We start from the raw sequence: 20,052 nt of genomic DNA on the forward strand, positions 1-20,052 counted from the left end.
GTCAAGATGCCTGTGTCTCACTTCAAAGTGCCTGGGTTCGATTCCTCACTATGTTTCCTGACTATAGCTTTCTAATAATGCACACCATGAGAAACAGCAATGATAGATTCAAGTAATCAGGCTTCTGTCACTCACATGGGAGACATAGACTGAGTTCTTGGCTTATGGCTTCTGCCTGGCTTAGCACCAGGCATTGCAGGCATTTGTGGGAGTGAATCAGTTGATAGAAACTCTGTCTCACAATAAATAGTAAGTTGTCTTGCAGGAAAAAAAAAGTTGCAGGAAAATTAAGATGTGTATTCATATACTAGAATATGAAAATTGAACACTTAAACAAGAAAAAGGTAGTATTTATTTTTTGCAACAGGAAGATAAACCATACATAAAATGTAATCTTTATTGCCATCAATCTTTTCTGTCAGTAACTGATATTTTTTAAGGAAAGCCTTTCTCAAGTATTTGTTTTCATTCTGCTTTTTCTAATCATCAACAGTTGTGTAAAACGGGCACAAGGGTCACCCTTGTCTTAAGACCCTTCAAAGACTGTAATGTGAGCAGAAATTTCCAAGCAGTTTTCTCACATCACAGTTGAATGCTGAGAGAGAGACATTTGTGTTTTACATACTGAAGTATAAAACAACTTTAAATAATACCTTTGACCAGCAATTCATTTGTCTATCATATGATTTATAGTTTATAATATAATCATTTTCTCTTTATCAGCTTGTTGGATAAAGTTTATTTTTCAAAATTTGGGAGAAATTCAGTGTCTTCTGTTTGTTCTGTGTTAAAAAGGAAAAATGCATGTAATGCATTTTTTAAAGATTTTATTTATTTATTTGAGAGGTAGAGTTACAGACAGAGGAAGAGGCAGAGAGGTCAAAGGTATTATTTAAAATGCATGTAATGAATGCTCGCAATCAGCTATCCAGAGTTTTACATCATTCTTCCTCCAGTCTTCTCCTTCTACACTGATAAGGACTTTTTTATATCTTGAGGGTAAATACATAACAACTCTGTAAGTGTGAAATAAAGCCAGTCCACCAGATTATTCCCTAGTCTCTATCTTTCCTCTTGTATCTGCAAACACTCAGGTGGAGATAATGTGGAAATTCTCAGCATGCACAATTTATTCCCTTGTGTCTAGCTGCAGCTTTTAGGACAATTTTTCAGCCTGTCTCTTGTTGGGAGTGGGATGATCAAAATAAGAATAATGAAAAAATGTTTACAAGACTTAAATTTTTAAGAGCAGTTTTAGGTTCACAGCAAAATTGAGAAGACAGTACAAAGATTTCCTACATATACTGTTCTCCTACAGAGACATTGCCTCCCCTGTAATACAGATCCCCACTCCCACCATAGTGGTACATTTATTATAACCATTGAATGGACATTGAATCCTCATTGTCAATCACAACACAGAGTTTACATTACCATTGCCTATTGGTGCTTTATAACCTATGGGTTTGGAAAAATGTATAATGACATGTATCCAAATAGTGAAAACTGTGAATCAACATCTCACTGTGACATTACAGCATTAAAGATCAAGCAATTGTTCTGCCTTTTCCAAGAGTAGTCTGTGACAAGGAGCAATAAATAATCAGAATTTACAGGGGAGAGGGGCTCAAGAGGCCTGCTCTTTATACATGTGAAACATATTTTGTAGTTAATGTTTAACATCCAAGCATCTCCTATGTGGAATTTCATGAATTTGATTATTTATAGAAATAAAAGTAGTTGTGATATAAAATTTTTGAATGCTATTATGTTACCAGCATATTCCCTTGATCTTTTGGAGGCTTTTGGTTTTAGGGTTTTTTGTTTGTTGTTTTTTTTTTTTTGGGGGGGGGTTATTTCTCTTTTCTCCTGGCAACTGAGGCTGAGAATATTATCAGGAGAAAATTAATTATGGAGCTCATCTGGTTTGCTTCCCTTCATTTAAGGAGTATACCTTTAGTTGCTCTCTGTTCTGCATTGTACATCAACATCTTCAAACTGTTGCTTCTTAATATTTGTCTACAATGTGTAATTGTTAACACCGGAAGTGTAGTCTGAAATAAACTATTCTATCACAAATAGAAATAGAATTTATGCATATAATGTATAATATAGTTTGACTTCTAATCTTTTGTACTATGTAAGTAATTTACTTATGTGTATATTGACACCAGTCAACATAACAACACTATAAGTTAGGTATCATCATCATCATTATTATTTATTGAATAAGCACCTGAGATACATTGTGATAAAGAAACCTGCACAAGTTTCTAGAATAGAGGACAGATGCAGGCTGCAATGTTGAATAGAAAGCATGTGACTATGCCAATGACTCTCAGAAATGGCTGCAGACTGGGATCTCTCAGGAAACTTTAAGAATTCTGATGCCTTGAGCCCAACTTCAAGATGTGATTTGATTCGTGTTTTTAGCTCTTGTTTGTACTCCTGTGGATTTGTGGTGTTTCTACTTTTTATTTTTTGAATATTATGGCTAGTGATGCATTCAGCCTGTGATTATAGAGTGGGTTGAAATTATGATTTTTCAAAAATTAAAAAAAGGACAGGACATAGGAAGGGCATTGAGAGAGGGAGAAAGGAAGGGAAGGAATTGTGGCTATCTTCTCAGAATTGTACCTATGAAATAGATAAAATCTGTTCTCTTATGTTAACAAAAATTAAAAAAGAAAAAATGATATTTTTATAATTATAATTAGCTATGATTTGGCTATGGAGATTTAAACATTTCTTCAATCAATTCCAATGTGCAGCTAAGACTGAGAACCATTGTGCTAGACCATTCTCCCCATGATAGCAACTAAACTCTATAACCAGGCCAGTCAATGCTAATTTTGTCTTTCCTTCCTAAATAATTGTAGAATGGAAAACTATTTTGTATACTTACTACTCTGATATATTGATGATCAATAGTTACAGAATATCTCAAGTTCATTTTTAAAAGCCCATTACTATGAGTTCTTGTTATAGTTATCTATGTGAGCGATACTACTTATCAGTTAATGACTATTTCTACAGCCTTTAATAATAATTTTCTACTGGTTCACTTGCTTTATGATCAATAAGAGTTCAATCTCTAATATCTATTGAAATGCTTTTTAATTTATATAAAGGGAAAAAATTTCACATATTTCATATGTACAGTTTTAAGAGCTTAAGGATATTTCCCATCCTGCTCAATCCCCTCCCTCAGAAAATAGACAAGGATTAGGATAAAAGAAAACACTTTCTTGGCAGTCACTTGCTGAATTAGATCATTAGATCATTCTGATCTAGTGGTTAGGTTACTCATTGATGGAAGAGCTGTGAGTACCAGTATACTGGATGGTGGTAACTGAGTCTAAGTTTCAACTTTGTTTCAGTTTTTTTCTTTATTTTTTAAAAAAATTAGTTATTTATTTGCAAGTCAGAATTACACACACAGAGACACACACACACAGAGAAGAGAGAGAGAGAGAGAGAGAGACAGAGAGAGAGAGAGAGAGAAAGAGAGAGGTCTTCCATCCACTGGTTCACTCTCCAGATGGCTGCAATGGAAGGAGCTATGCTGATCTGAAGCCAGGAGCCTGGAGCTTCTTCTGGGTCTCCCACAGGGTCACAAGGGCCCGAAGACTTGGGCCATCTACCATTGTTTTCCCAGGCCATAGCAAAGAGCTGGATTGGAAGTGGAGACTCAAACTGGCGCCTCTATGGGATACTGGCACTGCAGGCGATGGCCTTACTTGCTATGCCACAGCACTGGTCCCCAGTTCAGTTTCCGACATTAGTTTGGTTTGAGTGACCTGAGAGAATCCCTCAACTTCTCTGGGCCCCAGTTCTCTCTCTGTAATATAAAAGTTGTAATTGAGGGCCTACTTTTTTAAAACCACAGTTTTATAAATGTTAAACTCATTTTGTGCTTGAAATGCCATTAATTTGCTTTCCATGAAGAGAAAAGAACAAGTACCAGAATGAGGCATTGATGGAACCACCAGAAGGAAAAGTCTACCATCTGAGCACATTGTAGCTGCCCCATTTCAGTGAATGATCTCTGTTATAAACTTATGGCCTGGAAGTCAAGGAGAGCTCAGTTTATAGAGAAAATCCCAGAAGAAGCTTGACGTAGGCAGAGGAAATGAAGAACAGTGGTAAAATTAAATAAACATCTCATGAGTCACATCTGACTCTGTGTCAGGAGGCAACTAAATGTGACTGTGGACAGGTCCCATGATGTGGCTCCATGTTGTCACCAGACAGAGGATGCTGGCACTAGTGTTAGCCCACATTCAAACTCTTCTTTCCAGAATGGAAACGCTGTGTTTTGCTTTCATCAGGGTTGCTATTCTTGCCAGGGAAGCTATGGCTGTGATAGAAAGGTACTAAACCCACCGAGAAAGGCTGATTTGTGTTGCCTGAAAGCAGCATAGAATTTGGGAACAATAGGCAGGATAATAATGTGGTGATTGGAAGCAGTTTTGCTTTGACCTGGGTATCATTCATAGGTTTAACACAAAGCTATTTTTACTGGTAGTTAAACATTTGGCAATTGCTGATCAGTGACAATGTACTGGATGTCCTATTGCAGTAGCATGGGTCAGTGGGCAGAACATTGATTGAACTAGAATGTAAAAATATTAGCACTTAAGTGTGTCTGCCTTTCTGTTTGTGTCTTATGAATTTGGACTCATCCTTCAGCACCTTGGTGTATCTGTGTGTTTTTGTGTTGGTTCTCTTTGGAAATGCATGCTTAGGAGACAGAGTGCCTTCGGTGAGATGAATTTGAAGCAGTTAAAAGGATAAACTGAAGCAATTTCAAAATTAAAATTATAAAAGAAAAATCTATGAGGAATATAAGGAAGAAGACTGGCCATGTGCATGTATTTATGAAGATATTCAGTACAGACCACTTGGTGTTGTTCGAGACTCCTATCTTGAGAATGCTAATGTAATGAAAAGACAAGGCATTGTTGACTCAGAAATTTGCTAATTGTATCATATATTGCTTTAGTTTTTTTTTTTATCATAACTGGAGAATTTTAATTATGCAAGTACCCTGTTCTCTTATTTGTAAATTCAGATTGCCAGTTTCTAGGTGAAATTCAAGGCCATATTCCATTAGTGGGACAAGTCATCCAGCACATCAGAATTGCACACACTCCATTCTTTTCTTTTTTTTCTAGCACTTACTTGGCATTACATGCATGGACTCTGGGCGGTGGGGGGGGGCATCCGTGTGTATGTGTGTGTGTGTGTGATAATTTGATCATTCACAATTAGGCAGAATTTTTATGTACCTTCATCTTAACATGAACGACTATATAGGTTAAATATAATCTAGGTATTATTATAACAGTAGTAATTCTAGAATCATCAGAACAGAGGTGTTTAAAGGTGTTATATTCGAGTAATATTGTTTGCATCTTTGTATAAAATAGGGAAATATTTTTTCAGCTTGGATTAAATGAGTAGTTCTTTTTTTCTCTTACCTGCTGCCAGAGTTCAAGGGTTTAAGCTTTCAGAACGGTAGCTTAGCAAAACCTGGGAATAGGGATAGGGGTACATAACCTCAAAGACTGAAGGTGAGAGTACTCTACCAAGAAAAGGAAGATGTAGAACATTGTGTACAAGTCTCCCATCCCTAATCCACTCCCAAGGAAACAACATGCAGTTTGAAACATTTCTTTGGTTGCTAAAGCTTTGATTAACCAGTAATGGAATTTTTTTACCCAATAGTAAATCTATTACACAGTGAAAGAACAATCAAGCTCTTGAGGCCAGCCTGTATGGGACAGAAGTTACATGAGACATACAAAAGAGAGGATCAGGAAGCGCTGAGAGCCACTTCCAGAGTGCCAGCTCTGAATCTTACATGGAGTTTACTGTATGTTGGGTTCAGTTCTAAGCAGCCGTTCTTACTCTGATGCATGTTTGTGTTGCAATATTTCACTTGTTGGGAGTATGGCTGTTTTCCCTAATCCAGAGGCAGTGGAACAGAAAGAATGAGCATTCAAGCTCTGTGGAAGGACTGAATCTTGACTCCTCCACCTGTAACCTGTGACTCTGGGCAGCAACTTTCTTAACCTCCCTTGCCCTCAGTTTATTCAGGTGGAAAATGTGAACATCAAAGTCCCTCCCTCATGCGTGTTTATGAGTACACAGAATGAGATCATTCATGCAGGCACCGAGCAAGTGTTCAATCAGTGTGAGCTGCTGGTGAGTTCCTCTGAGACAAACAGAGGCAAAGGATTTCAATTACTGACAATGTGACTGGGCCCTGGTGAGCACTAGACTCCTCATTATGAAGATGCACGAATACACCAACAGATGAAAGGCTGTGAGCACCCAGCGGTGCAGGGCTGGGATGAGCAAATTGGCAATTTTAAGGGTTTCAAAAACTGGTGGGATTATGTATTCCAACTCCTGATTTTGTTCCTAGAATGTAAGTTCCTTGAAGCAAGGTCCACGTCTGTCTCTTCTTATCTTTCTTGTACTTGGTAAAATACATACAGTGCCATGAAAGAAATACATCTTTGGTCATAATAACATTCTGTAAAAGCTCTCATTTCCTAGAGTTGCTTTTTTGAAATGTTGATGGCAGAATATTTATAGCCATATACATTGCTCTCTGTAACTGTGCCTCTAAACTGTGTTTATTTATTTATTATTTATTTATTTATTTTTGACAGGCAGAGTTAGACAGAGAGAGAGACAGACAGAGAGAGAGAGAGAGAGAGAGAGAGAGAGAGAGTTATAGACAGTGAGAGGGAGACAGAGAGAAAGGTTTTCCTTCTGTTGGTTCACTCCCCTAATGGCTCCACAGCTGGCACTGTGCTGATCTGAAGCCAGGAGCCAGGTGCTTCCTCCCAGTCTCCCATGCAGGTGCAGGGCCCAAGCACTTGGGCCATCCTCCACTGCCTTCCCAGGCCAGAGCAGAGAGCTGGACTGGAAGAGGAGCAACCGGGACTAATACCCGGTGCCCCAACTGGGACTAGAACCTGGGGTGCCGGCACCGTAGGTGGAGGATTAGCCAAGTGAGCCACGGCAACTGCCAAACTGTTTATTTTTAACATGGCATTTTGAAGATGACTAAAATTTTGGTTGAATGTGAATGAATTGTACTATGTAGTATATCTTCCCTTTACTAGAAAGTTAATGAAGGTATAATTTGATGTAAATCTTCAAATAATGCACATGATAATGAATTCAATTGCCAACTAATTAAAGAATTAGTACTCTCAGTTGAATATGATACAGAAAGTTTTCTATTTGGGTTTATCTTAAAAGCTCCCCCTGTTCTACAAGTTCTTAACAACTTTAACTTATTTCTCCAACTGTTTCTATGTTATTGAGCCATGTTAAAATTCATTGGTTAGAATGCTTTCTTTAATGCTTCCATCAGGTCTCTCACTTGTATAAAATTATATGTAAGTATATGCAATAAATATAAATGTTATATGATGTGTGTATTAAATACTATGTGGAATACTGCATATCTGATATTCTATATTAGTATATACACATATAAGTACATGTATACAAGATATCTTCAAAACACTCTTGGAAAATGCACATTATTTAAAACATGCATAATTTCAGTGCTGGAGTGGTGACATGGTTGGTTAAGCTGCCCCCTGCAACACTGGCATTCCATATGGGTGCCATTTTGTGTCCCAGCTGCTCCACTTCTGATCCAGCTTCCTGCTAATTGCCTGGGAAGGCACTGGAAGATGGCCCAAACTGCAGAGTTTTGTGGTATGCTCCTTTCTCTGTTATTTTTCTAGCTATTTGTAAGGATGTTTTTCCCCAACTATTTTGCATTACTTTAACCTGTCCATTGGTTCAAAGGCTCTGGTATAGATTTGGTATGAAAGTTCACCTCAACTTTCTTGAACACTTTGGAAAAGACTCTTCATATAATCACCTCCAGCTAAATTTCATATTTAGTACAAGGTCTACAATCTGTCAATTTAGGTAGGTAACATGAAATATTCACTTGGTTTCTTTAGTTTGAAAGCAAGGGGTTTGGGTCATATTTTCAGTCAAGTACCTGTGAGTTCAAAATTTTATGATTCTTTTACAAATTAAAGCGTAAGCTCCTTGAGGGTAGAAATTAAAAAGAAACTGTTGACTATGGAAAATTCAAACATATACTGGATTCTGGATCCACCTGCATCATTACCCAAGTTAAATAATTCAATAATTTAACTCACATTCGATGTTCTCTCCCCATGCTTCCCCCATCATAGCACTAAGAAAATATGCATAAAGAGCAGTTTGGCAATAATCTAACCTCATTCAACAGCAAAGTCTGTGTGAGAATTCTGTGTCTGTCCAAACCTTCAGAGCTAATGCCCATAAGGTGAATTTGACATGCACACATGCTACAAAAATTTTGGAAAACAGAAAAATAATCAATAACAAAAAATCTGATGGTGGTAGACTGTGGTGTGAAGAAAAAAGTTTTATTCCCTTTTGCAGTATCTTTCCATGTTTTTTTTTTTTAATTTTATAAACTTCAAGTGGAAGGAGATAATAGAAAGTGTATCAATTAGCACAGAGATGGAGGCAGAGGCAGGCACAGATCAGGGTGCCAGGATAACAAATGAAACCAGTAAGAAGGTGGGTGGTGAAGGAGCTTCGGCAACACAGGTGCCCATTCATGTAACTGGACGCAGGTGGAACCTATAGGAGATTGAGAAGTGTGTTCAGAGAGGAGAGCAATCTGGAATAGCTTGGGGATGTAGAAGCCACAGGAGGAAGACTTTATTTTGTTGTTATAATTATTTTTAATTAATTATATTTATTTGAAGGTGGGGAGAGAGAGAGAGAGAAAGAGAAACAACTTTCTCATCCGTTGATTTATTCCCCAAATTCCTGCAACAGCCAGGGCTAAGCCAGGTTCAAGCCAGGATCTGTAAACTAAGGTAAACTGTAAACCTGTAAACTGGGTCTCCCACTTGGGTAGCAGGGTCCCAAGTACTTGAACCAACACTTGCTGTCACCTAGGATAAGCACCAGCAGGAAGTTGGAATTGGGAATACAGCTGGGACTTAAACGCAGGCACTCCCATATGGGGTGAGAGTGCCTCAGGCAGTGTCTTGATGGCTGCTACAAACACCTGCTCTAAGGACTTAATTTTTAAAAGAAGTGAGTGGTCAACGTTGTCAAATGCTGTATTTGACATGTGGCAGGTGTGGTGAAGGTAGAAGCCAGATGCTAGAAAGCTTACGAGGGAACAGGAGTTCACTATGTGAGGATGGCACAGCTTGGCAGTTCTTAGGAGGAGCCTAGGTCTTTGGTGGAAGGAGTGTAAGCAGCAGCTAGCACAGCATCTGAAGAGTTGTTGACTATTTTCAAGCCAGGACACACTTGATAGCATTGAAATCCTTACGGCATAAAGGTAAGAAGCAAAAAGGAAAGAGGTAGAAAGCTAGAAATGTGTAACAGAATGATGTTCTTGGAGAAACCAATGTCACATTAGACAACTCACAGGTTGGGGAGGCGTTTCATTGTGACAGGGAAGGGGAAAGTCTGAAAATATGTTCTGGTTATAGATGTAGATACTTTAACGGATAGGCGGTGAACGAGCTTCCAGCTGAGAACAGAACACAGGCATGTGCCACACCATGATGTTTCTATCAACAGCAACCCACATGTACGAAGGTGGTCCTGTAAGATCACAGTGGAGCCGAACAGTTCCTGCTGTCTGCTGTTGGTGCAGCTGCTGCTGTTTGTGGTGATCCTGGTGGAAACAGATTGATGACACTGCAAATCATAAAACAGAGCACACACAATTATGTCCCATACATAACACTTGATGATAAATGATTGTTACTGATTTACATCTTTAATGTGCTATAGTTTTAATTGTTATTTTAGAGTATGTTCATAAAAAAGTTTACTGTAAGAAAGTGTGTAGTGTTATGCCAGCAGCAATACATTCAATTTGTATTTACTCCATCTCTTGATTGTCTCGAGGCCCTGTGGAGTTTGTGACCTGTACCGTCTAGGTTTGTGTAAGTGCACTCAAGGATGAAATTGCCCAATGCAGTTTATGTGACACACAACTCTATGTGAGTGGTGTCTAAAATTTTTTTTGAGGGAGGTGGCAATGTGGTCCACTGACGGGGAGGAGAATATTTCTATAATCTCAGTGGACACCAAACAAATATTTGTAGAATAGATAGTAATAACTAATGGTTAAAAAAATCCAACAAAGATCTATTTTTGATCAATTTGATGGAAATCACTTTTTACTTCCTATTTTTTTAGCTTGGAAATTTTTGTATTCTTTTAAATAATACCTAGGAATTAAAAAATATATAATCAACCAATCAACCACAGTGTCAAACCTAAATCAGTATTTCTCTATCCCAGAGAGGTTTGCTGGTTATACAATCATTATGCCACACATATACACAAAAAGTCAAAAATCAAACCCTCCAAGATAAATCCTAGAGTCAATCTGAAAGCTATTAGGAATAAACATACAAGATTTTTATATGCTATGACTATCACCTCCTTGGATTGTATGTCCAATGCTAGCAGTGACTTAAATTATATAAAGACCATAGGCCAGACTTCTCCAGCTGATTCTCATTATTCAAGGATGAAAGAGAATTTTAAGGTGAACAGGGCCAGGAAGCCTGCATTGTTAGAGATCTCTACATAGTAACTCAAAGGAGGCAGGAAAGAATCCGAAGACTGGGAGACAGAGCTGTGTCCACATTCTATTCTCTCACCTTTAAGAACATGTCAAATACATTAGAACAAAACTCCCTTTCTTTTCTCCTTTTCCCTTTTATTTTCTTTGTCTACCTTTTATTTTCTTCTACATTTATCTTTTCATATTCAAAAGTTAAAGACTGGAGGGTACCTTTGGGGAGCCGGATGGATTCAGATGTGGGAGAAAGAGGAGTTGTCATTATAGTCCATGTAACCCCAATTTTGTGCATTGAAGGGAATCCATCTTTCTCTTCTAACCTGTGAGTTTTCTCCTTTAAAATTGTGCAGCTAAAAAAAAAAGGAAGCATGAGAATAGCTCATAAACACAGTGTTGTTTTATTCTGACTCCCAGACTCATTTTAGAGTCACCACAGAACTAACTTCTGCTGATACCTATATTCTCAACAAGAAATTCTATGAAAATAAAGTGGAAAGGTTATGGTCTGAGAACATCTTGTATATATTCAACTGTGTGTCTACACTAAATGTTTGTGTCAATTAAAGTGTACAATAAGACAAGCCAAGTAACAAATACACAGCTGGGACTATTGTTGGTAGATGTAGGGCTACTAAGACACTGGTTTCCTGGAAGACCACAGTGATTAAAAAATTCTGCCATGAATAAGTAAAAAAATTTCAGAAGAATACTTATGTAGCAGAACTTTTATCTCTAGGAAGGTAGGTTTTGAATCTTATACATATTTATATCATTTCCCCCATGATGCCTAGTATGTAGAAAAATGTTCAGCACATATTTGTTGAAAAATAGCTTTTTTGAGTGTTTTAGTCTGAGAGAGGCTAAGTCGAAAAAGAAATTGTCAAGGATCTAGAAAACTGATGTCATAAATAAGAGTGTCAGTAGTTAAATCAACAATGGGAGTCACTGTACGCTTGCTCCCCATGTAGGATCTCTGTCCATGTGTTGTTCTATGCGAATTAATGGTAAAACTAGTCTTCAAACAGTACTTTATACTTTGTGTGTCTGTGTGGGTGCAGTCTGTTGAAATCTTTACTTAATTATACTAAGTTGATCTTCTGTATATAAAGATAATTAAAAATGAATCTTGATGAAGAATGGGATGGGAGAGGGAGTAGGAGATGGGATGGTTTGTGGGTGGAAGGGTGGTTATGGTGGGAAAAACTGCTTTAATCCAAAAGTTGTACTTTCAAAATTTTTATTTATTAAATAAAAGTTTAAAAAAACTAAAAAGAAAACAGTGATTTTATGCTTAATGTTTCTTTTTTTATTTTTAATTTGAAAATCAGGGAAATCACAGTTTCATGAATGCTTCCTGCCAGTGTCCTATAAGTTGCATCAAGAAAGCTGTATTAGGAAAGCTGTGTTTATCACAATGCTTTCAGAAATATTTTGCAAAATTATGATGACAGTCCTGGCAGGCATAATCTTTTATTATTTTAATTGAGCATGGAATGGAAAAGGAAGAGTAATTTTAAAAATGCATTACAAGGGATTTTAAAGCTGGAATTAGTGTAATGGGATGAAGAATTATGCCACTTTTAGTGAAAAAAAAGTTAAGTGCTTTTATCTTTTTAAAGCAATTCAAAAATTATCCTGACATTGAGGCTTAGAGAGCAGCTAAATGTGTTATGTCAAGTGTATGATATTGTTTTTCTGGAGTACTATAAAATATGGTTGATTCTCCCTTGTCTGTCACAGTAATGGAAGGCTGTCTAATCTATGCAGGACAGATAGATGACTCTAGTTATTAGCATTTTTCAGGTTTGTATTTTGAAAAGTAAATCTAAGGACCTCTTCTCATTAATCATGTATCTTAATAGTAAAAGACTTTTAAATAACTAGTATATGTCTACTTATTTATAAACTGTATGTACAACTGTCATTTTGAAAAATACTAATAAATGTTAAGTCTTTCTTTTCAGATAAAAATAAACGTTAGCACATGTTTTAGGCGCCAGTGTTTTGTTGCAGCACGGTAAGCTGCAGCTTCTGTTACCAGCATCTCATATCCAAGTGCCGATTGGAGTCCAGGCTGCTTTGCTTCCTACCCAGCTTCCTGCTGAAGAACCTGGGAAAGCAGTGGAAGATGACTCAAGTCTTTGGGCTCCTGCCACCCATGTGTGTGAGACCTGGATGGAATTCTTGGCTCCTGACTTCAACCTGTCCCAGTGCTGGCTGTTTTGAAGATTTGGGAAATAAATATGCAGATGGAAGATTTCTCTGTGTCCCCCTCTCTTTTTTGCTCTGCCTTTCAAATAAATAAATAAATAAGTAAGTAAAAAAAAAGACCGAATGAAAGATCTCTGTGAGATCCCAGTGGAAAGAACAGGCCATCAAAGAAGGAGGTACCTTTCTCTGAAGGGAGGAGAGAACTTCCACTTTGACTATGACCTTGTCTAAATAAGATCAGAGTCTGCGAACTCAAAAGGCTTCCATAGCCTTGGCAACTCATGACTAGAGCCTAGGGAGATTACTGATGCCATAAACAAGAGTGTCAATTTGTTAAATCAACGACAGGAGTCACTGTGCACTTACTCCCCATGTAGGATCTCTGTCTTTAATGTGTTGTTCAGTGTGAATTAATGCTATAACTAGTACTCAAACTGTACTTTATACTTTGTGTTTCTGTGTGGGTGCAAACTGTTGAAATCTTTACTTAATATATGCTAAATTGATGTTCTGTATATAAAGATAATTGAAAATGAATCTTGATGTGAATGGGATGGGAGAGGGAGCAGGAGATGGGAGGGTTGCAGGTGGGAGGGAAATTATGGGGGGAAAAGCCACTGTAATGCAAAAGCTGTACTTTGGAAATTTATATTTATTAAATAAAAGTTAAAAAAAAAGAGGCTTCCATAGCCTTGGCAGCTCATGAAAAGAGCCTCGGGTGATTATTCACGTCATAAATAAGGGTGTCAATTTTTAAATCAACAAAGGGAGCCACTGTACACTTACTCCCCATGTAGGATCTCTGTTGTGAATGTGTTGTACTATGTGAATTAACATTAAAACTATTACTCAAAAAAAATAAAGTTAAAAACAATTTTAATATTTTCTCCTCTTGCCCCAATTATCTTGCATACTCCCAGGGAATATGGTCTTCCCACCTCTACTTCATATTAGAGACCATTGATTTAGGTCTTACCCTAATCTGTACATAAAGAATCACATAGTTGTAAGAGAAAAATGAGATCTATAAGAAACTTAGACAAATTCAGTCTCTCCTTAGAAAGGGAGACAATTCTATGATTGATTTCTATCAAAAGCTTATGCTTTTTGTTTATGATAATATTCTTTTCATTGTTAATTCTATTTCCAAATCTCCAGCAATTCAAGTCATTAGATTGCTTTTAATCTTACAGCAAGGAAAACATTTAGCAACTTTAATATTAAAGAAACTTTTATTAAATACCATTGTCAAATGACACCATTGCTATTCTCAATACATTCTAGAAGGTAAGTCAAAGAAACACTTCTCAAACACTGAAAAATTTTTACTTTGAAATATTTAAACATAGGCCCTTTAACGTAATATTGACTAGAGGCCAACATAATACAAAAACGAAGGATGCCCATTAAAATCAAGTTTCAAGTGTCTGATGTAAGTGCGGACTAACATCTGCATATGCAGACAGGGGCTCCACGTACTTTAGTCAGAACCTAGGTTATTGATCTTGTGGGAGTGAAATGAGAACTAGTGAAAAATTGCTGAGAAAATAAGTTACTTGGAATTTCAGTAAGTTTAATAATTAATGTCATAAGTTGAGGAAGGTATTGGCCTTTAATCTTTTAAAATTGTATAATTTTGATATTCTTCGCACACATTTTTATTCATATCTAATGGTTTTCACTGCAAGTTTAAATAGTTCCAAAAGATGTTTAGTATAGTGTCAGTTTTGTCATAAAAATAGTGTTAAATCATTCTTTTGAATGTTTTCAACGTGATGCCAGTAACATAGTCATTTCAAATTTTCTGCCATATATATTAAAATATACTAAAAATCCTAGAAAAGTAAAATATACTGTCATGGCTACTTTATCCTCTGAACTAAAACACCATTTCTCCTCCATAGCTTTCTCCTAATGTGGTACATACTATTATGCTCAAAACAGTTCTATTGATTTATTTTTTGTGCTACCTTGCAATAGACATATACATATGCACACTTTGTTTTTAAAGATTATTTATTTATTTGAGAGGTAGAGGTACAGACAGAGAGGGAGAGGGAGACGGAGAGAAAGGTCTTCCATTCACTGGATCACTCTCCAAATGGCCCCAACAGCCTGAGCCGGGCTGATCCAAAGCCAGGAGCCAGGAGCTTCTCCCAGGTCCCCACGTGGGTGCAGGGGCCCAAGCACTCAGGCCATAACAGAGAGCTGCATCAGAAGAGGAGCAGCCTGGCCTCGAACCATTGCCCATGTGGGCTGCCAGCCCTGCAGGCGGAGTTACTATGGGTTACTATGTAACATGAAGTTCCTATGGCCTAGGTTACCATGCCACAGCGCCGGCCCCTGCATCTACACACATAGTTCTCTACATCTTTACCAACCTTGACTATTTCCCGTCCAGCCCGATTCACCCTGGGCGCTCCTGATGAAGGACTTGCAGCCCCATCAGTTGTGATTTTTGGAAAAACTTTTGGGTAGTCTAACGTCAGACTTCCTAGTCCTAACTTTTTTCATTGTGGCTATTTGATTATCATGAAATACAACTTTTCAAAAAACCTTCCCGACAGCCAGAGTCTGAGCCGCTGCACCCAGCCTCCCCCAGGCGTTCTCCACACCTGGGACTCACTCTTGTTTGCCCGGACCTCGGGTGTGGGCATGCGCAGGAACTTGATGACGTTAGGGGTCACCTGACCGAGCCCATCCAATGAGCGGCGTCGGAGCGGCTCTGAGCCAATCATCTCAGACCTTCATAAAGGACGGACCCTTCCTGAAGTCAAAGCACTTTCCAGGCAGAAGGTAGAGACGCCTCACGACGCGCCGCGTGGAATGTGGTCACACGCTTGAACCTCCTACGGTTAGCTCCTCCTCGGGCGGGGACGCTCCCCTGGGCCGGCCAGCCCCGTCGCCTGTGAGACCGAGCAGAGGAAGCGGCCCCAGGGAGCACCAGGACTTCCGTGGGCCACTGAGTCAGCGGGTTTTGTTTTCCGGTGCTAAATTTGTGAGCATCTGTGAGCGCTCCTAAAACTAACATACTCCAACCCCAAGTTTCATGTGAATTGTGGGAGGCCGAAAACCGTGTGTGTGTGTGTGTGTGTGTGTGTAGGGGGACCCGTGGTCCGGCGACTCGGCACACACACAGCCTCAGTGTGCGAACTAAACCTTTCCAAATTTCACCTCCTAGAGCGGTAATCACACCTCCCTGGCCTGCAGGGCCGCCATGGACCGGACCTGCGCGACGCTCACCGACACAGGTGGGGGAGCAGGTGTGCCCTGTGAGATGCCCTCCTCGCCCTGGAGCCTTGGGGCCACCAACTCTGATGGATTCCCAGAGGACAGAGACGAGCGCTTCGGAGAACTCGCAGATCCAGGTGAACCCGAGAGTCAGGACGTCCCAGATTCAGTGACAGGCCACAGAGACGACTCGTCCTTCTTTCCACCTGCAGCCAAAAGACCGAAAACGGATTCCAAGGAGAAAGAGAGGAGGCCCATTGCGGGTAAAGAGGAAGCTCAGAGGATGGCCGTCCTGCTGTCCTCTCTCTCCGAGGAGCAGCTGACCCGCTATGCACTGTATCGCCAGTCGGCTTTCCCGAGGGCACTCATTAAAAGCCTCATGCAGTCCATTGCGGGCAGATCGATGTCTCAGAATGTGGTCATCACCATGGCTGGTCTGGCCAAGGTCTTTGTTGGGGAGGTGGTGGAAGAGGCTCTGGATGTGTGCGAGAAGTGGGGAGAAATGCCGCCGCTGCAGCCCAAGCATCTGAGGGAGGCAGTCCGGAGGTTAAATTCCAAGGGCCGGATCCCCAGTACCAAGTACAAAAAAATCAGGTTCTTCTAGTGCATCCCTAGATAGAAGGCCTGTTCAGGAAGGAAGTCCAGGTGGAATGAGTTCCAGGATTCTCAAGAGTGCCAAAATCCTTGGATGCTCAAGTCCCTATGACACACGCACATCCTCCTGCATACTTGGAACCATTTCTAGAGTACTGGTAATACCTAATGAATGTAAATGCCATGTACATAGTTTTTATACCATACTGTTTAGGGAATAATGAACAAAAAAGTCTGTGCTTGATGGTAAAGACATTCTTTTCTCAAGTATTTTCAATCTGTGGTTGGAGGCACCGGTGGGTAGGCACCTGGCGTATGTGGACTGTGTGGGTCCTGTATTCCTGTGACGTGAGTCTCTGTCCACCAGAGCTTCTTGTTCTCAGCCCACCCATGATTTTAGCATCTTTCTCAAACTCTGACATTGGTATCACCTCCCTGAAGGCAACAGCTGGCTCAACAGCAGAACATCCTGCTGCTTCCCAGTTGGAAGAAGAACACTGTGCGGGAGTTGAGCAACCTGTGGACAGGGAGCTTCTTTCAAAGACAGAGCAGTTTTCCAAGAGTCTTTAGTAAGCCTGAAAAGTCTAGACTTTGTGCTTATGTCTGATTTTCCATAGAAGAAGCAGCTGGAAACCTTTCCTTTGTGATACAGGGGCTGTGGTGCCTGGGGGTTTGAGGGAGCTCTGGCATAGAACACACTTAAGATTGTAGATGTCTGTTGTATATTCCTTTGTGTGATCATAAAACTGTTTACTAACTTGCAAAAATAAAGGAGAAGTTACAAAGCATTTTGTCCTATAAAATGACTGTTTCGCCACCAATAGTGTTTGTATCGGTGAGTGAGTTTTGATGAAGTTAGAATGGTAACAAAATCCAGAAGCCTCTTGAGGCAGAAAAATAGGCCCTTCCCCCAAAGCCCGTTTTCTGCTAACAGTCATTTGTGGTGAACATCTGTGCAGTTTAGGATACATAGAGCCTCTTGATTGTTCACATTTGCTATGCCCCATAATGTTTCTATAGGCACAAAGTTTATTTCAAAACACAGTTTTAGAGTATACTTGATTTTATTCATTCTACTGAAAAATCCACTTAGGAAATCTGAGTATAGGGGCCAATGTTGTGGTGTAGCAGGTAAAGCTGCCAGCATCCCATATGGCCACCGGTTTGAATCCCAGCTACTCCACTTCTGGTCCAGCTCCTTGCTAATGTCCCTGGGAAGGCAGCAGAAGATGGCCCAAGTGCTTGGATTGCTGCACCCACATGGGTGACCTGGAAGAATTCCTGGCTCCTGGCTTCAGCCTAGCCCAGCTCCAGCCATTGCAGCCATTTGGGGAGTGAACCAGTGGGTGAAAGATCTCTCTCTAACTCCCTCTTTCCCTCTCTCCTTCCCTCCCTCCCTCCCTCCCTCCTTCTCTCCCTCACTCCCTCCCTTTACTCCTTCCTTCTTGCTCTTTGCAGCTCTGACTTTCAAATAAATAAGTAAATCTTTTTTCTTCTGATGTATTTATTGGGGCCAGCATTGGCATAGCGGGTAAACCCTCCACCTGCAGGATTTTTAAAAAATCTTTTTAAAAAAGATTTACTTATTTATTTGAGAGTTACACAGAGAGAGGAGAAGCAGAGAGAGAGGTCTTCCATTCACTGGTTCACTCCCCAATTGGCTGCAGTGAGCAGAGCTATGCTGATCTGAAGCCAGGAGCCAGAAGCTTTTTCTGGGTCTCCCACATAGGGGCAGGGACACAAGGACTTGGGACATCTTCTACTGCTTTCCCAGGGCATAGCAGAGAGCTGGATTGGAAGTGGAACAGCTGGGACTTGAACCAGCACCCATATAGGATGCTGGCCCTGCAGATGGAGGGTTTACCCGCTATGCCAACACTGGCCAAAATAAATAAATCTTAAGAAAAAAGGTACTCAACTGCACTTGACTAAAGTTTGAAAATGTAGTATAACTTTGGGAGAAGCTTAGCATGCTGCTTTTTCCTTTTCATCTTCAAAAGTGCTTAGCATTCTGGAAGTGCAGATCTGGTAGGAGGGCTTCAACTTCCCATACCAGCCGCTGCAAAGGCAGTTTGCCAATGAGAAGCTGAGCAGCACTTTTCTTGTAACTTTTAGTTTTATGCAGGGCCACAGTGCCCAGTGTGTGGTGGTGAGGCTTCTTCACCCTGCCAGTGAAGGGCGGGCTTCAGGGAGCCTTCTAGCTGGGTTGTCTGGAGGGCAGTGTGTTTGGTGAAGGGTTTGACCCAAGACCTCCTGCCTTGTGGCTTCTCTGGGGCTGAGCTGGATGCTGGCTGTGGCGTGGAGAGCAGCGGCCGGTGGCTGTGGTATGATCCACACTTTTCATTTTGTATCGATGTGGAGGACTTCCTTAGGTTGGTGGCTGCATTGAGTGCTTTAGGATGGTGAGAGAGTGCTCTCCAGTTTTCCCTCCCCCTTATCCTTTTGGCCTGAGGATACTCTTAGCTGCTGGACCTTACACTCAGATTCTAGCCTTGTGATCCCCCCACCGCCCACCTCCACAGTCAATAGTGAGGAATCTCCCCTGCAAGCAGTCTCTCTAGTGACCTCTATGACCTCAGGAAGAGTCAGGCCCTCATAAAAGGCTCAGATGATTGGGTCAGACTCACCCCCATTAAGCCCATTGGGTTCTACATAGTCACTTGATTTGTAAACTAATGAGAGATGTGAAAGCCAATCAATGTTGTGATTCTGCCCATACATGAGGGAGGGTCAGATACAGATTGTGCAGCCCATGGGCAGAAATATGGGGGTTAGTTCAGAATTGTCTGCTACAGAAATTGTAAAAGTTTAGATTTAGTGCCAAAAATGAAATGTTTATAGTAAGGAAGAGACATTTTTATAAAGTCACACATCAGAACACTTAAATGCACAAAAAGTCCCTCACTGATGAGGCGATATGTCTTGTGAAAGTTCCCTTTGAGGATGCACTGGCCTGGGGAGAGTAGTGCGGAAACCTAAGTAGTCACTTATGTGGGCAACGTTTCACCCTGCAGGGAGAGTCCTGGCGTCTTCCTCTTCTCCAAGAGACACTCAGGGATGTCTGCAGGGAGGCTCCTGGGGAAGATGAGGGTTTCTACACAAAACGGGCATTGATGCCCCGATAAAATGTCATTGGTGCCCGCTGGCTCCTTCTTCCCTTTAGTGTGGATGACTTATATGGGGTTGAGCCATCTCTCTTGTGCCCCGGATGACAATGCTGTGAGACTCAGAGATTCAGTCCTGATCACTGAGCTGCTGAATCAAGGTCGCAGGTGCACTTCTTCACGTGTGACTCCATGAGAAATATAAACTTCTGCTTCAATACACAGTTAGTAGAGTTTTCTGACATTTGTAGT

At 40.3% G+C, this 20,052-nt stretch overlaps 1 protein-coding gene across 1 annotated transcript; it reads left to right on the top strand.

Moving 5' to 3' along the window:
- Positions 1-16,088: 16,088 nt before the first annotated feature.
- On the top strand, positions 16,089-16,742 carry LOC133774252 (TATA-box binding protein associated factor 11 like protein 2-like). The gene has a single exon (XM_062211920.1). It carries the CDS (start codon positions 16,089-16,091, stop codon positions 16,704-16,706), a length of 618 nt encoding a protein of 205 aa, XP_062067904.1. The 3' UTR covers positions 16,707-16,742.
- The last annotated feature ends 3,310 nt before the right edge of the window (positions 16,743-20,052 follow it).

The sequence above is a fragment of the Lepus europaeus genome, chromosome 15, assembly GCF_033115175.1.
Source record: "Lepus europaeus isolate LE1 chromosome 15, mLepTim1.pri, whole genome shotgun sequence".
In the NCBI taxonomy this organism is placed as follows: Eukaryota; Metazoa; Chordata; class Mammalia; order Lagomorpha; family Leporidae; genus Lepus; species Lepus europaeus.

Excerpts from the sequence above, each read along its gene's own strand:
- LOC133774252 (XM_062211920.1), top strand. The coding sequence starts at position 16,089 with ATGGACCGGACCTGCGCGACGCTCACCGACACAGGTGGGGGAGCAGGT.